At 34.7% G+C, this 23,518-nt stretch overlaps 1 protein-coding gene across 4 annotated transcripts in view; it reads left to right on the top strand.

Moving 5' to 3' along the window:
* The window catches only part of LOC117318172 (titin homolog), a 142,062-nt gene extending 121,970 nt beyond the window's left edge, over positions 1–20,092 (top strand). For 3 of the 4 annotated variants that reach the window (XM_033873193.1, XM_033873194.1, XM_033873195.1), the window contains 8 exons: positions 4,090–4,884; positions 6,161–6,319; positions 7,597–7,794; positions 11,689–11,706; positions 14,892–15,406; positions 15,996–18,101; positions 18,489–18,745; positions 18,785–20,092. In XM_033873193.1, coding sequence (XP_033729084.1) covers positions 4,090–4,884; positions 6,161–6,319; positions 7,597–7,794; positions 11,689–11,706; positions 14,892–15,389 — 1,668 coding nt within the window. In that variant the 3' untranslated portion in view covers positions 15,390–15,406; positions 15,996–18,101; positions 18,489–18,745; positions 18,785–20,092. Of the gene's footprint in view, positions 1–4,089; positions 4,885–6,160; positions 6,320–7,596; positions 7,795–11,688; positions 11,707–14,891; positions 15,407–15,995; positions 18,102–18,488 lie in introns of those variants that run through there. The other variant, XR_004530308.1, reaches the window with a different exon arrangement.
* The last annotated feature ends 3,426 nt before the right edge of the window (positions 20,093–23,518 follow it).

Below are 23,518 nucleotides of genomic sequence, written 5' to 3'. Positions count from 1 at the left end.
TAGGTAGGCAGGGCTGTAACCCGACCAGGGGGTCTTACATACGGGTAGGTATGGCTGTAACCCGACCAGGGGGTCTTACATGTGGGTAGGTAGGCAGGGCTGTAACCCGACCAGGGGGTCTTACATATGGGTAGGTAGGCAGGGCTGTAACCCGACCAGGGGGTCTTACATATGGGTAGGTAGGTAGAGCTGTAACCCGACCAGGGGGTCTTACATATGGGTAGGTAGGTAGGGCTGTAACCCGACCAGGGGGTCTTACATACGGGTAGGTATGGCTGTAACCCGACCAGGGGGTCTTACATATGGGTAGGTAGGTAGAGCTGTAACCCGACCAGGGGGTCTTACATATGGGTAGGTAGGCAGGGCTGTAACCCGACCAGGGGGTCTTACATATGGGTAGGTATGCAGGGCTGTAACCCGACCAGGGGGTCTTACATATGGGTAGGTAGGTAGAGCTGTAACCCGACCAGGGGGTCTTACATACGGGTAGGTATGGCTGTAACCCGACCAGGGGGTCTTACATATGGGTAGGTAGGTAGAGCTGTAACCCGACCAGGGGGTCTTACATATGGGTAGGTATGCAGGGCTGTAACCCGACCAGGGGGTCTTAGATATGGATAGGTATGGCTGTAACCCGACCAGGGCGTCTTACATATGGGTAGGTAGGTAGGGCTGTAACCCGACCAGGGGGTCTTACATATGGGTAGGTATGGCTGTAACCCGACCAGGGGGTCTTACATATGAGTAGGAATGGCTGTAAACAAACAAAAACAAACCAGAATATGGAAATCATTATCTATTTTGTGTTCTTAAACAAAAGAAACACACACCAACCTTATTTGGGTTTGGGAGACATCCTTTCAATCCTTCACAGCAACTTCCAGACATAAATATTCGGAACGGTTATATCATTAAAAACAATGTTTTATTTTTCACAATTAAGATTTTTTGAGTTGGCACGTTTTTAAATGGTCGGACAGGTTATGCCAAACCAACTATATTTTTAGTTTGGCCTTACATATAAGCTACTGTACCATTCAGCTTCCATTTATACATTATATAATTAGACGTGAAACCTGACTTTACTAACACTGTATGGGAACACGTCATTGTGATAGATATGCCAGTTGTTAAAGTCAGTTTCAGTAAAGACAGTGGAGTATGTGGCCATATTGTTGGATATGGTCGGATGTAACACAGGATGTTGTTAAAGTCAGTGGTCGGTAAAGTCAGGTCTCACGGTATATATATACTCCCATATCATCATGATGTAATAAGCTGGGGGGGGGGGGGGGGGGGCGGGATGCAACAAAACCACCATAATTGACTCAAAGCTCTTGCTCTTAAACAATTTATCAAAATGCTATAGATAATCACTGGGCTTATCACCAAACATGGGCTTATTATCAGACATGAGCTTATTATTGGGCATGGGCTTATTATCAGGCATGGACTTATTACCAGACTACGGGTTATTACCAGACATGGACTTATTACCAGACATGGGGTTATTAACAAACGTGGGGTTATTACAAACATGGGACATGGGCTTATTACCAAACATGGGGTTATTACCAGACATGGGATTATTAACATACTTGAGCTTATTGCATGATAAATTTATAGTCACATAGCCTAGACACTGTGTACACTGATTATCAGGGCTTGGATTTCTAAATAATAATCGGTTACATACATGTATGTATATTTCTGATCCTTTATTGGTCATAGTATTTATATATCTATTTGGGAAAATAACTGTTCAAAAATTGAATTATCAAAAAAAAAAAAAAAAATCCTTATATTCTGAGAGTTCACTGTACACACCTGTATCTTCATCATCATTCCTCGTTATCTCACCTGACCATTGCTATTGTCTCACTAACAGCTTTCGGACCTCCACAAAAGTCTGGACCAAGTGGATTCTATATTATCCACCTTTGAGAAGGACATGTATTCCACTAACATTTGTAACCATGACGACACCTTTAATAACAATATGGCCGACAATTTTCTGGCACAAAACTTGTATAGTGCTACAGTAGAGACCTACAAACAGCTGGTGAGTCCGTTAGTGGCATGAATCTCTTTATTCTGTCAATCATTACTATGGCAACCATTCTCCCAATGACTTATTTACAAATATATTCATTTCAATACAAATTAGAAATGCTAGATATGGATACTTAATGTCTATAGCAGTCACTCGTCTATTTATAGAATATTACCTGTCTATTATGTCCCCAAGTCTACATGTAATACCTGTCTATACAGACCACCTTTGTAGACAGAATCTTTATTCAAGGATTTCCCAGTTTATGTAAATAATTAGATTGTGTAGGTTTGGAATTCCCTGTTTATGTAAATAATTAGATTGTGTAGGTTTGGGATTCCCAGTTTATGCAAATAATTAGATTGTGTAGGTTTGGGAATCTCTGTTTATGTAAATAATTAGATTGTGTAGGTTTGGGATTCCCAGTTTATGTAAATAATTAGATTGTGTAGGTTTGGGATTCCCAGTTTATGTAAATAATTAGATTGTGTAGGTTTGGGAATCTCTGTTTATGTAAATAATTAGATTGTGTAGGTTTGGGATTCCCAGTTTATGTAAATAATTAGATTGTGTAGGTTTGGGATTCCCAGTTTATGTAAATAATTAGATTGTGTAGGTTTGGGATTCCCTGTTTATGTAAATAATTAGATTGTGTAGGTTTGGGAATCTCTGTTTATGTAAATAATTAGATTGTGTAGGTTTGGGATTCCCAGTTTATGTAAATAATTAGATTGTGTAGGTTTGGGATTCCCAGTTTATGTAAATAATTAGATTGTGTAGGTTTGGGATTCCCAGTTTATGTAAATAATTAGATTGTGTAGGTTTGGGATTCCCTGTTTATGTAAATAATTAGATTGTGTAGGTTTGGGATTCCCAGTTTATGTAAATAATTAGATTGTGTAGGTTTGGGATTCTCTGTTTATGTAAATAATTAGATTGTGTAGGTTTGGGATTCCCTGTTTATGTAAATAATTAGATTGTGTAGGTTTGGGATTCCCAGTTTATGTAAATAATTAGATTGTGTAGGTTTGGGATTCACAGCAAGCTCGAAGATCACAGACCATTCTCCGTTTATTTATTGATTTTGTCTTTGAGTCTGATTATAAGAGACTTTACCCCAGCTGATGTGGATGGCAGGAGACAAGACCCCCTTATAGTGAGGTAGCCACAAGCTACTACAGTGATACCCTTTATAAAACAACCTGCAGAGCAGTTGATGTTGACATAATTAAAGCTCAGTTGATTAAATTTGTTGTTTACCAAACCTGCTATCTAGGTGGACAATAGAAAATCCTGACTATCATAAACAAGTAACTTAGGAAATGTTTATATAAATTATTATTTTTTGAACTGAAAAATTGTGATATATATACCAGATATTTATGAGCTGATCTAATAGACAGGTGGTCATTTGCAAGATTATTGGTTTCTGTGAATATTTATTACCAGTGTAATCAGGCAATGAACTGCTTGTTTAATTACTACTTTTTAGTGAAATAAGTCATTGGCGGAGTAGTATCTGTAAAATAAAAACTCTCAAAATTTAAGGAATTTACAGAATTTACTGACTGAAATAGAGCTACTACAATAACTTGTCTCTGATAACATTGATATGAATATTCATATTGTTAACAAAACAAAGAAAAGGTCTTGGTCAGGGTCACAAACTTTGGTTTTGGGTTCAAGGTTATGCACTATTGATTTTTGGTTCAAGGTCATGCACTATTGGTTTTGGGTTCAAGGTCATTTTTAGTTTGGGTTCAAGGTCACTTTCCATTTCAGGCTGATAATGTTGCGTCATTTTGTGTTCTTTGTAACTTTTGGTTTTGAGGACAAGTGATTTTATTGTTTTGTAGACATTGAAATAACAACATAATGTAACTGCTTTAAGCTTGCTGCTTTTGTAGTTTTATCACATTTAATTTTCTTTTTCCAAATATTCAAATGAATATTTAAGCAGTCATTTTATAGAGGAAACTTGATCTCATACGACTTTATTTTTACCTAACTGATGAAATTTTCATATTTTCTTGTAGAAAAATGCTGCCAAAAATGTCCGACAAGTAACATCATCAGCATTTAATGTTCTCAACACAACAAGGGACACAATTGACTCTGAAAAAGAGGATGATGGTTGCCTAGCAACAAGTACACCCCGCCAGGAGGGACAGAGCCCAGATCTGCATTTAAAAATGGACAGCTCAAACAGGAATTCAAATTCTCCGGAAATCACAATTCAGCCGCAAGTACAACAGAAAAAATGGTACAATTCCTCCGCCTACCCTGTCGAGTCCTTCAGTTCATACGTTTACCCGAAAACTTCGGATATAAGTTCATCTGCCAGTGATACAGACGCCCTAAATGTGAGTAATGATATTATTTCTCGGACAGAAAACATGTCGGTGCAATCAGAAATCGTTCTTCCACCATCTTCTATAAGTGATGTCAAACATAGTGATTCTCAAAGTGAAAGACTTCCAGTGACAGGGGATACGGTCAAGAGTTTATCTGACATTGAAGCTAAACAGGAAGTGGAACCTCAACAGGAAGTGGAACTACAACAGGAAGTGGAACTACAACAGGAAGTGGAACCACAACAGGAAGTTATGTCACAACATTTATTACCACCATCACCAACACATCAGAAAGTGAAAGTGGTCACTGTGGTCAATACGGGGCCAAAGAAACTCTCAAGCTCTCAGTTCAACAGAGACTTTTTTGTCAACACGACACCGACAATGCCGCGGAAACGTTGGGAGGTTAACACGTCGTACAAGTCTACGACACCTCCAGTCAACCGTGACAATTCCCTGGAGGATACGCAGGAACAGGTATACACTTTAATCGATCAAAAACTGTATATCTTAACCCTGATATCTATAACACTGTATCATTGGAATGAATTATAACCAGAAAGTACTAAAAAGTCCATTGCATGTTTATGGGCAGTTGATTAACTTTTGATGAAAAAAACTTTTTATAATTAAATTTTTATAAGGTTTTAAGTCAAATTTTTTACTGAAAATCAATGTTATAAAAATTACTTTCATAAAGGAATGTCAGCAAGAATGTGCTGCACGAAAATGAAATATTTCCTGACAAGATCCTGGTAATTCAAGAAATTAATCATAAGTACTTATAAACATCATTGATAAACGCTATTTATACCTGTACCGTATACAATGCAGATTAGTGCTTTCTTGTTTTTATCCCCTTTTTTTATTTAAAAAGAGAAGTTATTAGTATCACTATGGCAAATTTGAATATATGAAAGAATGATCGGATATTTTCATAAATACAAGTTTTCTATGATCAACTGTAGATTTTAATTTAAAATAATATAACAATGATGTGTTAATTTAAGAATTATTGATGACCAGAATCATGTACTTTAGCTATCATTACTAATTATCCAGGGTATATTATTTACACTGTGTTGCTTCACCTAATTTACATAAATCTGCTTTGCATGTATGGTGTAACAGGGGATGGTTATTATTTATATTCAGTCTCGAGTATTACCTATTTTTAATTCTACTTCAACAAGGAAATATAGTGTTAATATCTACAAATAATCCACATTATCTAGAAATAATCCACAATATCTAGAAATGATCCACAATATCTAGAAATGATTCATACGTCTAGAAATGCTTCCTACGTCTAGAAATGCTTCCTACGTCTAGAAATGATCCACAATATCTAGAAATGATCCACAATATCTAGAAATGATCCACAATATCTAGAAATGATCCACAATATCTAGAAATGATCCACAATATCTACAAATAATCCACAATATCTAGAAATGATCCACAATATCTAGAAATGATCCCTATATCTAGAAATGTTCCACAATATCTAGAAATGATCAATATCTGAATAAAGAAGGAAGGTTATGAAAACTGTATGCTGACCTCATATTAAGGTGTATATACATGTAAGGTTTATTATCAGATTTGGAATTTGAACTAAGATTAAAAGAACCTAATTCCTCACAAAAGAGCTGTCATTGTCTCTCAGTAAAGTCAATATTTTTGTGGTCCAAGTCATAAAGTTTATAAAACCACAGTGAACCTCAAAGATAGTCCACCATTGTCTACACAGATCTACATGACAGCGAGTAAGGTTTATGACCTTGAGGAGACTGTAGGCGACCTTCAAACTCAAGTACAGGATGTAGGGGAGGAGGAACGCGAGGCTTTGGATGTTTTAGAGGATGCCGTGGCCCAGACCGCGGCCGATGTTCATTGTACAGAACAGGAAGTGAGTTAAACCGACAAAAAGGAGAAGAAAAAAATATGTAAAAAGCAAACATTCAGGAAGGTGACCTAGTAAATGGATGGCAATTGTGTCTTTGTTTGGGGATTAGTGAATGGACCATCCATTATCTGATGTCCCTATTACAATAACTACATAATATTAGCAATAAGTCCATGTCTGGTAATAAGCCCATGTCTGGCAATAAGCCCATGTCTGATAATAAGCCCATGTCTGGCAATAAGCCCATGTCTGGTAATAAGCCCATGTCTGGCAGTAACCCATGTCTGGTAATAAGCCCATGTCTGGTAATAAGCCCATGTCTGGCAATAACCCATGTCTGGTAATAAGCCCATACCTACAATGTAGTAATAAGCCCATACCTACAATGTAGTAATAAGCCCATGTCTCTCAATAACCCATGTCTGGTAATAAGCCCATACCTACAATGTAGTAATAAGCCCATGCCTGGTAATTATATAAATCCCACCCATATATCTTCAGCAGTTCATGCATAACATACAAACATAAACCATTGTATTGTCCTACCATAAGCTGCTTTTAGTCAAAGTTTACATAAGTTGACCCCTGGGATTATGACAGGATACATTTTATGGTAACCATTGTTTTACAGGTCCACTGAGTCATTCCAGACATACTTACCTAGATATAGACTCACAAGCTCAGTAAACATTGTTAACCATATATAGACTCACAAGCTCAGTAAACATTGTTAACCATATGTGTAATGCTTTTATTACGTTGCTGTATTTATATATACATATGTAGCTTGCTTCTGTATTTTTTAATTTTCACCGATTGTTTTCGTATCCTGCTACAATGCTTCATTTACCTATTTTTTATGACCAGGAATCTTTTTCAAGTCATGGAAAGGACTCATATAACAATTCATTTAAATGGAAACATAATTATATAATTATAGGTCAGATATCTTGGTAACTATATGACATTTGCAATGTTTTGTGAGATTGTTATCAGTATATTTTTAGACAATCCATTAAAAGGTTTAGCAGGAATAACCCAGGGTTCTTACTTGGGTATTGATGGTTTTTGTATTAATTTTAAAAAAAAGGTACTTTTTGCTTTAGAATTGATAAAAAAAAATTTGATAATGTATTTTTTTCCAAATATGTATTACCAAGATGAGAAATACAATAAATACAATTTTTGTTTTTCAAAAATGTTTTCAAATGTGATATAATAATTGTAAAGTAAGACTTTGGTTTTATCTGTTATTTAAATCCAATCTTCTTTATCACAAGGTATCATCCATTGAATCATCAGTGAACCAAATCAAATTACGCGCTCTACCTACCACAATTATCGGTCAAACTAGTGAAGCGGAACTGCCAGAAAGTCGGACAGAATTAAACGAGGATTCCGGAATCAAGGAGCTGCCATCGGTGAATCGGTTGAAGGCCATGTTTAGTAATCCTGCTGACGAATCATCCATAAAGCGGGTTAGCTAACTTTTTTTGTGGATACGCTTGACTGGAGTTGTTGTGTTGTGGTGCATGATTGTAGTGTTGGTATTGCTAGCAAAGACACGCCTCCAAAACTTTGATTGACACTTGTTCATATTATATAACTAATTTGTAGATAGCTATATCAATACAGTCAAATGTGTAAATGTATATAGATCAGGTCTAAATACCTGGTACAGGTTAAAATAATACCTTAGAAATATTGACGGGGTAGGCATGGTTTTAAAACACTGCCAATGTTTGAAAAATTAAAACAAAAGTTTATTTTCATTTAATTTTTTATGACATTATTAAGAACAATAAAAATAATTATTTTCTACAAGGTGTTGACAGAGTTAAATAAAACCTATATATATATATTCCTTTTGTAATATTTAAATGAGAAAGTGTATTGGGGTCAGATGTGTGTTTAACTGTTTCGCTGAACTTGACTAAAATAATTGTGTTAATTTATTACAATTTGACTGTATTATTGATTGTACTAATTAAATTGTGACTAACAAAGATAGAACCAAGTATTTAAGAAACAATAAAGATTTGTTTTCTATGTTGATATACAATATTTACCAAACAAAGATATAAGTACAATATGTGATCTCATGACAATCAAACAAGCTTGATGTTCAAACTTCATTGGTGTCCTAATTATTTTAATTTAAATGAAAAAAAAACTTTTTAATTAATTTTTTTTTTTTTTTTTTTTTGATAATTTGATAATTCTCTTGCATTATTTTCTGTTAATTTTATTTTTTCTAAATGTTATTGTTAAAATTCAATTGAACAATATTTCTCTCTTCTATTCTTTTTTTGAAAAAGAAAAAAGACATTTGAAAGATATATATATATATAAGCATAAAGTTTAAACATTTTACTTGGTTGTATTTTGTGGTAGAAATCAAACTTTCATTAGATGTGGTGTCTGTCAGCTGTCTGTAAACAAATACAGTTGAATCACATTTATTTGGTCTGTTTATTTGAATATCATTTCATCTTAATAATGTTTATCTTAAAATCATATAACTAAACTGATCTTAAAGTGATTCATCTTACAATTTATCTCAGCATAATTTATCTTATCTTATATTATTTATCAGATCTTAACATTATTTATCTTATCTTAACATTATTTATCATATCTTAACATAATTTATCATATCTTAACATTATTTATCAGATCTTAACATTATTTATCTTATCTTACATTATTTATCAGATCTTAACATTATTTATCAAATTTATATATGATTCATCTTACAGTACATCTAATCTTGACATGACTCATCTAATGTTCTGGAAATTTATCTATCTTTACAAAATTTACTGATTTTTACATGATGCTAAGATAAGAATTATGTTAAGATAAATAGAAATCTTAACATTATTCCTTTGATGATTTATCTGATATGTGTTCAGTAAACTGTGTGGAACAGATGTAGACGTTCTATAACCACATCAGTATATCTTGATACTGATTTTCTAGATATCCTCCGATTAGTTGTGAGATTTCCAGACATACAACCAAATGACTGTGATTCATCTGTATATTTTGTATTATTTAAGATAAAAACAAACTCTTTATGTTTGATGGGTATGTTGTGGTATGACATCCTCTATCTGGACTTACCAGGTGTATAATAAGATCATAAATAAAATGGAGCTTTATAATTTAACTCTTAGCGCCAAGATAACAGTACATTCCAGTCTAGCCCCCTCTCTCTAGAATGATAAAATCATAAATAAAATGGAGCTTTATAATTCTCTCTAGAATATTAAAATCATAAATAAAATGGAGCTTTATAATTCTCTCTAGAATATTAAAATCATAAATAAAATGGAGCTTTATAATTCTCTCTAGAATATTAAAATCATAAATAAAATGGAGCTTTATAATTCTCTCTAGAATATTAAAATCATAAATAAAATGGAGCTTTATAATTTAACTCTTAGTGCCAAGTTAACAGTACATTCCAGTCTAGCCCCCTCTCTCTAGAATGATAAAATCATAAATAAAATGGAGCTTTATTATTCTCTCTACAATATTAAAATCATAAATGAAATGGAGCTTTATAATTTAACTCTTTGTGCCAATGTTACAGTAAATTCTAGTCTGGCCCCTCTCTCTAGCCGCGGTGGCCGAGTGGTTAAGGTGTCCCGACACTTTATCACTAGCCCTCCACCTCTGGGTTGCGAGTTCGAAACCTACGTGGGGCAGTTGCCAGGTATTGACCGTAGGCCGGTGGTTTTTCTCCGGGTACTCCGGCTTTCCTCCACCTCCAAAACCTGGCACGTCCTTAAATGACCCTGGCTGTTAATAGGACGTTAAACAAAAACAAACCAAACAAACCAAACCCCTCTCTCTAGAATATTAAAATCATAAATGAAATGGAGCTTTATAATATAACTCTCTGTGCCAATGTTACAGTAAATTCTAATCTGCATGGTCTCCTGTCTCTAGAACGATAAAATTATAGCAGAAAATGAGCTTTATAATTTTGGTCTCTTCAGAATGCCTGATTTTTGACCCAAAGTTTCAAACAAGGGGAGATAATCTAGTATTAGAATTCAACTGAGCAATTCTTTTAGAGTAAATGTCAATCATATTAAAAAAAAAAAAAACAGAAGAAAATCAGATTAAAAAATTAAATTTTCATTACCGATCTGTTCATAGATACATAGATAGGTACATAGATTTATAGAAGGATTCAGACTTCTGAAAGAAATCTTCATATGTAAATAATTTCCATTCGTACCTGTATGCTTGAAAAATCAGAATAAACTAATATAAAAAATGCACAAAAATGTAAAATTACCCAATCGGCATTAATATTTTAACTATAAACTAAAAGTACATTTTCTTGTTTATAAAATCTTAATTTTCAGGTACATTTTCTGAATCATCAACTCTACATCAAAGGTTGAATACATTCGTTTCACAATTTGGTGAAAAAGTAAATGCAATAATGGATGTTTCTATTTCTGTGCTTGTAGGCCAAACACATGCTTATTTCAGCTTTTAGATATTTTGAAATAAAAGCATAATTATCTGTACCAAATTTTCTTTATTTGGAATTGATCATGACTTTTCTGTTTATGGAATCGATCAAGAATTGTCTATATATATTTACTATGTAGATTTATGTTAATAAGGATTTCAAGTATATATGGTGGGCCTGGGGATATTCTAAAATATCATTAAACACTACAGAGACAATTAAATACATTTCGTGTCTATGTTTATGGGGATAAAGAGATGATTATTTTTTCACTTTTTTTTTTCATGTCCTTAAATAATTTCTGAAACATGGGATGTGAATTTTAGATGTTGATGGTAGGAATTGAATAAAATGTACATTTACCTGACAGTAAAACTTTCTGTGTTTTAGTTATAGAAATTATGTAGTGCTTTATATTATGACGTAGTATAGAGATTTGTTTTTACAGAGGCTGAACTGAAAAATAACCATGGTTAAATTTGAACAAATAATTTCATTTTGTTTGATGGATGAATTTACTTCATTTCTTACTGGAACATAACAACCGGATTTTTGAGGAAATTAGATATTTCTCAATTATCTTTTAAGTTAATTGTTAACTAGTAAAACAATTTGAAAGCTGTAAAGTGCAGAACAAATTTTTGTGATTAAAAAATGAAAAAAAATCAAAATCAAACAGCATTGTTGGTTATATACATTATGTTTTAAGTTTGAAACAAAATGATGACTGATGGGAAATAATGCATTATGATTGGAAAATGAAAGTAACTTATAATGCTCTAATGATTATTAAAGCAACATATGATGCCTGTGATGACAATAATGCATTATGATTGGAAAATGAAAGTAGGCTAATTTTACCTATAAACCACTTCAGGGTGTGCCTACTGACGGGGTAAGTAGCAGAGTCGAGGGTTTTAATCTCACTGTGTGCTCTTCACCACCTCATTAACCCTACTCAGATATCTATAGACAATTTTCTATTAGTTCAATCATTGCTAGCTAGCAAAAATTAGCTATATAATAGGTAACTAGCTGTCAATCTGCATATATTGATATATAGCCATTAAATTTCCCTATATGATTATATATGAAAAGTATATATTACTTACATTATATCACAATTTCAACACTACTTATAATAACATTTTAATTCAAATTTAATTACTTGAGGCAGAAAGTGCTATTTCACTGTAGATTTACAAATTACTTTGATCATCTGATGTGATAATACCCAGGTCAGTAATAAGGGGGAATAAATGGTTATAAGGGAGATAACTCTTAATGGTTATAGGGGAGATCACTCTAAATGGTTATAAGGGAGATAACTCTTAATGGTGATAGGGGAGATCACTCTAAATGGTTATAGGGGAGATCACTCTAAGTGGTCACAGGGGAGATAACTCTAGCACTAGAAGCCAAAAAATTATATTACAGTCATCCAAGATCAAACTCATGTATACTGGTGATAGATTCCATTTCTCATACAAAAATTTTATCAAAAATAATGTGAATTATATGTCATTAATTATTTTAAAATTCTTCAATTCAAATGAATTACCTCCCTTATCAGTTAATTGTGTCAGTAAAAGACTTTGTGCCATATGTTGTATAAAGTTGCCAGACAGATTGGCCTTATAATCCAGCCTGGGATAACGGGCAAGATTTTGTGGTCTCATGTACAAGACATCTTATTCTCTCTGTGATGTACCACATGTTTGTAATCTGCTGATAACAGTGTTTTCATCATTTCTTTATTTTTTGATCAGCAGCAAATATGAAAATAGGGACTTTTTATATTTCTCCAAATTTTTCATTTCCTCCTTTGAAGATTTTGGTGATGATAAATCTGATCGTTACTCACACTTTCCGTCTTTAATTAAATTCTTCTTAAATCAATTTTAGATCTTATTAAAAAAAATGTTTAGATTTTGCATTTTCCTTCTTTTTTTTTTTTTTTTTTTAGTAGCAGCAAATATTGAATCTATCTTGGAATTAATTCTCTCTGATTTCTCCATAAATTCTTGATTATCTTCTATAAAATTCATTTTTGGTGATGAATCTATCTTCAGTCTTCTCGTTCATTCTCCTTAAACTTTCTTAAAATGTTCCATGTATGGATATTTAAAGAAAAAAAATGAGACAATTTCCTCTGGGGATTTGATTTTGTTCCTAAGGGTTGGATTGTTTTCCTTATATTATCTGTGTTATAACATTTTTTAACAAAAAAATATGATTTGAATTAAAAATCTAAATGTTGATTGCAATTTTAGAAATCTTCACTAATCTTTAACAGTTCACCATGACAAGTATATAGATATAGGTTATCACAAAGCTTATAACTTGAGTGTGGATCAATAACTCATGATTCTGGTACGTATTGGTGTCGTGTGGAAATCAGACCACCATGTAAGGTTCCATCTATTTGTATCCGGTCATTTGATGAATATTAATGATATGTGTGAAGAAATTTAGAACATTTTTATTTTTATTGAATTCAGTAAGTATGTTACATCAAACTTTCAAAACATGAAATATCACTTCCAATCTTAAATATAAAAAAATCCAATTTGCCAAAAAATTATATTTGAAATCTTATATTATGTCATAAACTTTCATATCATTTAATTTACATTCTGGATATTAATTATGTGCTTAACTACCTCATTTAGTTAGAATCTCCTAATTTTTGTAATAATTAAAAAAACTGCCAAGTTATATTTTCATGCAAATGCATGAATTATGGGTATATTGAAGGAATAGACCACTGTTTACATAAAGGGACCATGCTACCTGCCAGAATGTTTTGATTTTGTTTTGTGTTGAATGGTTTTTCACCCAGAGACAACTTATACCTGGTAAGTCGGTTACAATGTTAGGGTCAAACGGTACACTCTGTTGAGTTCGAGAACTGGAACCTTACATGCCGGTGATTATTTAACTTCCATTATGAACTGTGCCAATACTTTTGTTTGAGCTTGATATATAACAGTATAATGTCATTATCAATCATTTAGAATGCTACAATTAACTTGTTTTTGACCCAGCTAAGGGTCAAGGCCTAAATATTGACAACCTTTAGTAGAGTTAGTGATGAAATTTTGCATAGAATTTATTCTTGGATTAAAACTCCATAGCTGTATTGCCAAATTGAAAATTGAATTAATTTTCCCGACTTTTGACATTCTAGCAACATGTTATGAGGAGATATTGTAGGAATGTAGAAATTTTTGTCCGTATATTTATAGACTTATTGGTGTGACAATTGTCACAGAGAAGTTTATCGATATAAAGAAGTACAGAGACAGTGCTGTAAGACCTTGGCACTATAGCAAACCTACTACATTAAAATGATCAGCATTATATAAAGATTTTACTATACATAAACATGTGGCATGTCATGTTTCTTTGTTTTAAAAACGATTGCTATATCAAAATTTTATTTTCTATATAATATCTATGTATATACAAAATTATCTATAGTTTAGTTATATTTATATACAAAATTAACTATAATTTATAGACTATTGCCATTACTCCTTATATTAACTTTTTTTGTTTTCAGTGGGAACCATTTTTTGCATTGCCTTTTCTGTATAATCAAAACATTTTGAATTTTGAGTTAGCTCAATCCTGACTACTGCAGTTAAAAACTTTACGTTATCATTTATAAGTTTAAATATCAGCTCTCATGAATATGTATCATTTTGTATAATTTCATCGAGCATGCCCGTGGTCTCTTGTGATTAAAGACCTTGGCTTAGACTAAAATCTCTCAGCTTGATTCAGACTGAACCTGGCTTCTATGACGAGAGTTTAAATATATACCAGTATTATCGTCTGGGCTTAGCACTCTTAAAAATATCAATAAGATGTCATGCTCGTGAAAATTAACAGGAAACCATTCAATCTGTGTATCTTCAATCTTGGTCTCAATTTTAAAAATTTTAATATACACATATAAAAATACCTGAACAGACATAATACAGATATTTCAATTATCTATTACGCAATATACCATATACATGTATATGTGACTTAATTATCACTTTATTTTTGTATATTGTTTTATATTAATAGGTACACAGCATCACCGCTAGAACTGTGCCGAAAGAAAAATTAGAGCGATTCCGTAAGAAGTCTTCATCGGAGTTTGACGAATCAGCAGAAGACCAACTTGGGAGAAAAAGTCATTTAACCGTTAACCTGACTCCCACTCCCAAGATCACAATTCATGACGAACCTACACAAATTTTCCCTGAAGCAAAAGGCGAAACATTTCCAGCATCAGTACCCAAGCAAACACCAATCAAAACTACAGTTACATCTCAGGTCAAAGTTCAACCAAAGACAAAATCTCCTGTCACTCATCAAAAAAGTATGGCGCCACCAGCTCCTATTGCCCAGGCAGGTAGTACCTCGAAAAAACCAACTGGTGTCAGTGAGAAAAAAACAACAACAAAAATAAGATCCGGGTGTATCGCTGCCAGAGCAAACTTCTGGGAGAAAAAGATTCAGGATCCCCAGGATGTTTTGGAAGATGAATTCCCAGATATGGTTGTCCATGTTCAGGAGTAAAAGGCATTTAAAACAAGGTAATCAATCTTTGTTTGATAATGGTCGGATAAATCTTTGATAATACCGCACTTATTATAAAATTGATTCATCTTAGTCTAGTCTCCACATTTTGTTTTCAGGTATATCCTGTGACAACCTAGAGTATGATGTTCCAAAAGTAGGTCAAAATCGGTTAGGGTTATAAGGTTAAGGTGAAAGAATCTATCATTGCCATGGCTGCCATTTATGATTGTGGCTTTGAATTGATTGAGCATCCGCCTTTTTCACCTGATCTCATTCCATCAGACATTCATCTATTTCCATGACTGAAAATAGCTATTTCAGGCACCCTAACCCTAACATGCAGTGGATGACTTTCTGATCAGCCAAGAAAAGGAGTTCTATAAAAGTGGCATTGAGGCCCTTAAAAACTGCTGGCAAAAGTGTATTAGTAATACAATATGTCTGGCAAGATTCAAATCCTTTAATTCAAAGCTCACAACTTATCAATCAGCCCTCATAATACTGATTTCGAAATTTGTGTATTGTTAATTACAGTATGACTTATTGATATTATGAAGAGGTTTGTGATCATTTCATTAATAATGGCTGTTTCTGTCTTTACAGGTTGTAACCTTCTCTTCCCTGAAGTGCAGCTGTCTCCCAGTTGGATTCTGTTTATACCGTCTCCTGATTGGATTCCATTTAATCACATGACCAGTACACTGTCTCCTGATTGGATTCCGTTTAATCAATGACCAGTACACTGTCTTCTGATTGGATTCCATTTAATCTCATGACCAGTAGACCGTCTTCTGATTGGATTCCATTTAATCACATGACCAGTACACCGTCTTCTGATTGGATTTCATTTAATCACATGACCAGTACACTAGCTGTCTCCTGATTGGATTCCATTTAATCACACGACCAGTACACCGTCTTCTGATTGGATTCCATTTAATCACATGACCAGTACACTGTCTCCTGTTGTATTCTGTTTAATCACATGACCAGGATTCTGTGTCCTGATTGGATTCTGCTTAGTCACATGACTGGTTTACTGCCTCATTCTGTTTAAGTAACCCACTGCCAAATGTTTTATAAAATGTCTCCTTTTTCTGAGTAATCCACAGCTGGAAAGAATTATGGACGATTTTTATGGCTGTGTCTCTTTATACCTGAATCCACAAGGTAAATCATTATAAATACAAACATCTGTGAGAATATTATGATACTGATCATACATTAAAATAAACATCATCTGTTAAGGATATGTGAAATCATTGTCAATTATAAAATAAGGATGAGTTTGAATCTCTTTAGTGACAATGTCACTCAATTTCTTAATGCTTATATCTTAACAAATTCTTGATACATTGGTTTTTTTTTTGTTTTTTTTGTTTTAATCATTGAAATTCCATCCAAGCTATAAATAATTACTTAGAACAGATCATTTCCTCCAAAACCAAAATATTCCAGATTTATGAAAAAATGTATATGTGCGACTGTGGAATCAGGGGAGGCAACTCTTACTTTAAAATTAAAGTAGATGGAAATTTGTTCTGTATTTTATCCTGTATATATTAAAATTTAATATTCAGTTATTGATTCATTGTGTTTATCAGGTGTGAAAACGGTATGGTTGAGTCTGAGAGAGATCAGAGAGAGCAGATCTGTGAATGTTTAATTGTGCACTATTTTGTAAAGCATAAAGTTTAACAGCAATACTTTAGTGGTCATCTGTCTTACAGAGAAAAAACTGAGTAGTTTTCTTTTTAAAATTACTAAAAGTTTTGGTAATGGATATAATTTTGGAGGAAGCTAAAATCTTAAAACTTCATTTTATATCTCGCCTGTACGGCGAAATTGCAAAGTGATCAGACTTAATGGTGTTATATATGTACTTTTCTGGCGTGTCACAGCAGAGTTATATTTGTACAATCAGGGATTTTCCTACAATTTTTCAACTGGGTCCAGGGTCCATTGAATCGGGGACAAAATGTGACATTGGGAAAAATAAAAATAGTGAAATTCATACAAATTTCTCTTTGATGAATATTGCCTTTATATTATTTTTGAATTAATTTTATCATCTGTAGCTAATTTTTATTTTTCAAAATTGCCTTAATATAGGTCTTTGTATATAAAATATATTTAGTCATTCAAAAGTAACTTCAAATTTGGAATTTTTTAAGTGGCAAATTTGGAATTTTCATTTGATTGTTTTAGAGGAATAGGTCGATCCTTTTAATGGACCCTGTTTCTATCGTAGGAAAATCCCTGACAGTGTTATCAACAATTAACTTTTATTGCATATAGAGCTGTTGCTCAAAAAGACCAGCCCAACTTTAATAAACTTTATTGTTAGATCATTTAGTGGACATCTTAACACACATGATGTACCATTCATTTACAGAATATCCTGCAGATTTTATGATCCAGCGATTCTGGTATTCAGGAATGCTAGGGATCTGGACTTCATGGTATTGTGTTGAGCTCAGTTTCTCGAAAAGTATCAGTTTTAATCCAACCAAACCAGGAATATATTTGCTCAGTGGTATGGACAGTCAACATGCCCTACAGATTACACAAGATACAGGGTGTTAGGGGTGATATCCTGGGTACAGGGTAGATATGGTCTGTACAGCTACACGTGTGGGGTAGATATGGGGTGTTAGGGTTGATATCCTGGGTACAGGGTAGATATGGTCTGTAGAACTACACGTGTGGGTTAGGTATTGTCTGTAGAGCTACACGTGTGGGTTAGGTATGGTCTGTAGAACTACATATGTGGGGTAGATATGGGGTGTTAGGGGTGATATCCTGGGTACAGGGTAGGTATGGTCTGTAGACCTACACGTGTGGGGTAGGTACGGGGTGTTAGGGTTGATATCCTGGGTACAGGGTAGATATGGTCTGTAGACCTACACGTGTGGGGTAGATATGGGGTGTTAGGGGTGATATCCTGGGTACAGGGTAGATACGGTCTGTAGACCTACACGTGTGGGGTAGATACGGGGTGTTAGGGGTGATATCCTGGGTACAGGGTAGATATAGTTTGTAGAACTACACGTGTGGGGTAGGTACGGGGTGTTAGGGGTGATATCCTGGGTACAGGGTAGATATGGGGTGTTAGGGGTGATATCCTGGGTACAGGGTAGATATGGTCTGTAGAACTACACGTGTGGGGTAGGTACGGGGTGTTAGGGGTGATATCCTGGGTACAGGGTAGATATGGTCTGTAGACCTACACGTGTGGGGTAGATATGGGGTGTTAGGGTTGATATCCTGGGTACAGGGTAGATATGGGGTGTTAGGGGTGATATCCTGGGTACAGGGTAGATATGGTCTGTAGAACTACACGTGTGGGGTAGGTACGGGGTGTTAGGGGTGATATCCTGGGTACAGGGTAGATATGGTCTGTAGACCTACACGTGTGGGGTAGATATGGGGTGTTAGGGGTGATATCCTGGGTACAGGGTAGATATGGTCTGTAGACCTACACGTGTGGGGTAGGTACGGGGTGTTAGGGTTGATATCCTGGGTACAGGGTAGATATGGTCTGTAGAACTACACGTGTGGGGTAGGTACGGGGTGTTAGGGGTGATATCCTGGGTACAGGGTAGATATGGTCTGTAGACCTACACGTGTGGGTTAGGTATGGTCTGTAGAGCTACACGTGTGGGGTAAGTACGGGGTGTTAGAGTTGATGTCCTTGGAACAGGGTAATCATTGGTTTGAGAAAACATATTTCTGCCTCATTTAAAGACTTTGTGTATCTGTATATTACCTAAAACAGCTGATAATACATTATGTATACTTACTAATAAAGCTAACTATACTTGTTTTATTGTTTTATAATGTACACAGTATATAATGTATGTCAGGCGTTATACTTACAGGGTTCTTCATGGGCACAGCTTCCCCAATATTTAAACTTTTTCTGGGAAAGAGGATCAGTCAATTATTGAAGTGAGACAAAATTGCTTTCCTCGTTAATCTGTCAATAAGATATGGCCAGGTTTAGTTTTACAATAACCAAAGATTATGATAAAGGGAAAGGAAAATACACTGATTTCTTGTTTAACTTTTTTTTCTCTGTATGATCTGGTTAAGAGATAACAGGTATAGTTTTGTAAGTGTACCCAGATAAGGTCTCCTGCAGTAGTATTTATTATTTTATCAGTTTAAGTTTTGTTAAATCCACAGGGGCTAATTAAGTGACGAGAGACCAGACCATGTGGTTATTTTTTTCTTTCTGGGTCATATCAACGTGCCAAGCCCCTGTGATTAAAACCATGTATGTAAGTGTTATATTGGGATACTGGACTGGGCTGTCCTCAAATCGATTTGAGTACACAATGGAAATATTTGTATAAATATTTTTGTATTAATGTCAGCAATTAACAGATGTATATATAGAGAGAAGTTTAGATGTATTTATTTCATATACATTTAAGTGTATAAAATATATTCTCCCTTTATTGATTACTGCCAGAGGAAAGGTTTTCAATTATAAATTATATAACATTTTTTGTAGATATGATTAAGTTGATGCCAATCAATGTTTGTGTATATTAAGACTCATTTATAAACATTTATATACTAATATACTGGAATTACCTGATATTAAAAACAATACTTGTACAACATTGTTTATGTGCAATACAAATGCCACAGAAAAAGAGACAATTTTATAAGAATAAAATTGTCAAAATGTTTTTGTTCGTTTGTTTGAGTTTTTAGCTCATACCGTGGTGTGATGTTCATTGTTCAGCCTTCCTGTTTACCATTAAAAACTTCTCAATAACCAAGAAGCCCAGAGACCTGATATTGAGTATGTTACGTGCTGGGGTGAAGGACTTCCACTTTTGGTCAAATGAATGACCTTGACTTTTATTCACGGTCACGGGGGTTAAATATTCTAAAATCTTCTCGACAACAAATTGGCCCAGAAACCTGATATTTGGACTGTAGTATACAGAGGAGAGAAGCTGCTAAATATTCAAATGAATGACCTTGACCTATATTCAATGTCACAGGTCATATCGGCTAAACCTATATAACAACTTATCAATAATCAGGAGGCCATTAGAGAGCTGCGATTGGGTCTATAACACACTTGGGAGAATGGTTATCAAGTTTGATCAAATGAATGACCTTGATTTAGATTCAATATCACCAGGGTCATACATGGCAAAAATCTTTTAACAACTTTTTGCCATTAATCAAGCTTCCCACATTTAGCTTGCTGAGTTAAGGGCTATCAAATTTGTTCAAATGTATGGCCTTAATTGACCTTCAAGGACAAAAGGGTCAAAGGTGCTTAAATCTTAAAACAACATCTCTTCATACACCAAAGAGACTCGGAGACCTTATGTTAGGCCTGTACCATGCTGGGATGAAGTTTGCCCAGTTTGTTCATATATTTAATGATAAAAGTCTGGAGCAGGATCCTGTATCCTCTACTCAGTACAATGTCTACACGGTAATTGTTTATAGTTTTGAATGTTATCCCACTACGCTTCATGAACTAGCCTTAAAATTACAGGATAAATCAACGTTTTTATTTTATGCCATGGTGCGGCGTCCGTCGTCCGTCCGTCTGTCCGACCGTCCGGCGTAAACTTTTTCATTTAAACAATTTCTGCTAATAACCAAGAGGCCCAGGGACTTGATATTACATGTGTAGCAAAGAAATGACCTTGACTTTCATTCAAGGTCACATTGGTCAAACAGGCTATAATCTTCAAACGACTTCTCAATAACCAAGAGGCCAAGGGACTTGATATTGGGCCTGTAGCATGCTAGGGTAAAGGGCTACGAAGTTTGTTCAAATAAATGACCTTGACTTTCATTCAAGGTCACATGGGTCAAATAGGCTATATTCTTCAAACAACTTCTCAATAACCAAGATGCCCAGGGACTTGGTATTGGGTCTGTAGCATGCTTGGGTGAAGGGCTACCAAGTTTGTTCAAATAAATGACCTTGACCTTCATTCAAGGTCGAATGGGTCAAATAGGCTATAATCTTCAAACGACTTCTCAATAACCAAGAGGCCAAGGGACTTGATATTGGGCCTGTAGCATGCTAGGGTAAAGGGCTACGAAGTTTGTTTAAATAAATGACCTTGACCTTCATTCAAGGTCACATGGGTCAAATAGGCTATATTCTTCAAACAACTTCTTCTCAATAACCAAGAGGCCCAGGGACTTGATATTGGGTCTGTAGCATGCTTAGGTGAAGGGATACCAAGTTTGTTCAAATGAATTGCCTTGACCTTCACTTAAGGTCATATTGGTCAAATAGGCTATATTCTTCAAATGACTTCTTCTTAATAACCAAGAGGCCCACGGACTTGATATTTGGCCTGTAGCATGCTGGGGTGAAGGGCTACACAGTTTGTTCAAATGAATGACCCTTGACCTACATTTAAGGTCACAGGGGTGAAATCGGCTTAAATCTGTAAACAATAATTTTGCGATAGCCAAGAGCCTCCTTGACCAGATATTAGGCCAATAAAATGCTGGAATGTTGGACAAGAAAATATATTAATAAGAATAAACCTAGCTTACTATGATAATCAGCATAGTATCTGTAGAAATGACCTCAATCAACTTCAAAGTTGCTGTAGAGCCAGGTGAGCGATACAGGCCCATTGGGCCTCTTGTTTCTAATGATTATTCAGTTCATTTCTGAAACAAAATAATTAGCGCATACATTTTTTGTAAGTTACTCCACACATCAAGTAATTCAAAAACTATTTTCCTCTTCATTACTTAAGTGGACACTGTTGTGGCTAAATTTTCAGAGAAAGTCCTCTATTTCTTGATCGATTGGAAACATCTTTCCATAACTCCAAAAAGCTGGTATTTTCCATGGATGACTTTATATAGATGAGTTCTTATTAATAATTTGTATAACAAGATAAATGTTTCTTTGTCAAATTTATAAATGCTCTTCTGATAATCGGATCATATTTCCTTTTTATTTTTTTTTTCTATTTTTCCAAATATATGGTACACTGTACTTAAAATGAAGATTCCTATCAATTACTACTCCTAGGTCTTCCCCACCTTCCCACTTCTTTAGAGTTGTATCAGCAAGATGGCATGTGAAGTCATTTACAGTGGTTCTTCCTTCGTGCATGTGAACACATTTCCCTGGATGCAGTTTTAAAATCCATGTAGCATACCTTTTTTCCATTCGATAGATATCTTCCTGAAGAAGGGTGTGATCATTTTCTTCAGTGATAACCCTGAATATTTTTGGTCATCTGCGAACAAGTACACCTCCAAATTCAGACGATCTGGAAGATCATTTATGTAGATGAAGAACAGAATCGGACCTACATAATGTATTACAGATCCTTGTGTAACTCCAGATATCACGGGTTTCCATTCTTATTATTCAATTAACTACAACTCGCTGTTTTCTGTCTTTCAGGACATTTTCTATCCATCTTAGAACTGTACATGTATGGTGTATTCCACATGCTTTTAGGTTTTGAACTAATCTCTTGTGAGGTACAGTATCACACGCTTTTTGAAAATTTGTAAAAATCTTTGACAATCAACAGGATTTCCATCGTCCGGTACTCTGGTCTGTTTATCAAGAACAGTAAAGAGTTAAGAGTTGTCGATCTGTCCGATATGTTGTTTATTACAGAGTAGTGAGTTGGCATTCATGTGTTTACCTAAGTGATTCCTTACGAGTGTTTTCATTGGTTTGCACACGACTGATATGAGACTGGCGGGCCTGTAATTTACAGCGAGTGATGTGTTTCTTTTTTGTAGATTGCACATACATTAGCCTACTTCAGTACTTTCAGTACTTTGATTTGTAGATTGCGCATACATGAGCCTCCTTCCATTGACTGGTTATATATGTTACCCTGGTAAATACTAGCCGCAATATACCGCTTGGCTAGAGAGATCTTCTCTTTAGCTCGATCGGTTGAGCGTAAGACTTGTAAGCCAGAGGTCCCGGGTTCGATCCCTAGCGGTGGCAGTGATTTGAATTTAATTAGTCATGCGCTCTGTTACATTGGCGCCCATGTAGGGACTCGGGAATGACACTCATCGCTGTTTGTAAAAGCATCACTGTTCTTTCCTGGAGGGGGCGTATGTAACCCTGGTAAATACTA

This window comes from Pecten maximus, chromosome 19 (genome assembly GCF_902652985.1).
Source record: "Pecten maximus chromosome 19, xPecMax1.1, whole genome shotgun sequence".
NCBI classification, from domain to species: Eukaryota; Metazoa; Mollusca; class Bivalvia; order Pectinida; family Pectinidae; genus Pecten; species Pecten maximus.
Note: the sequence above shows the minus strand (reverse complement) of the source record. Positions and strands in the feature narration are given on the sequence as shown.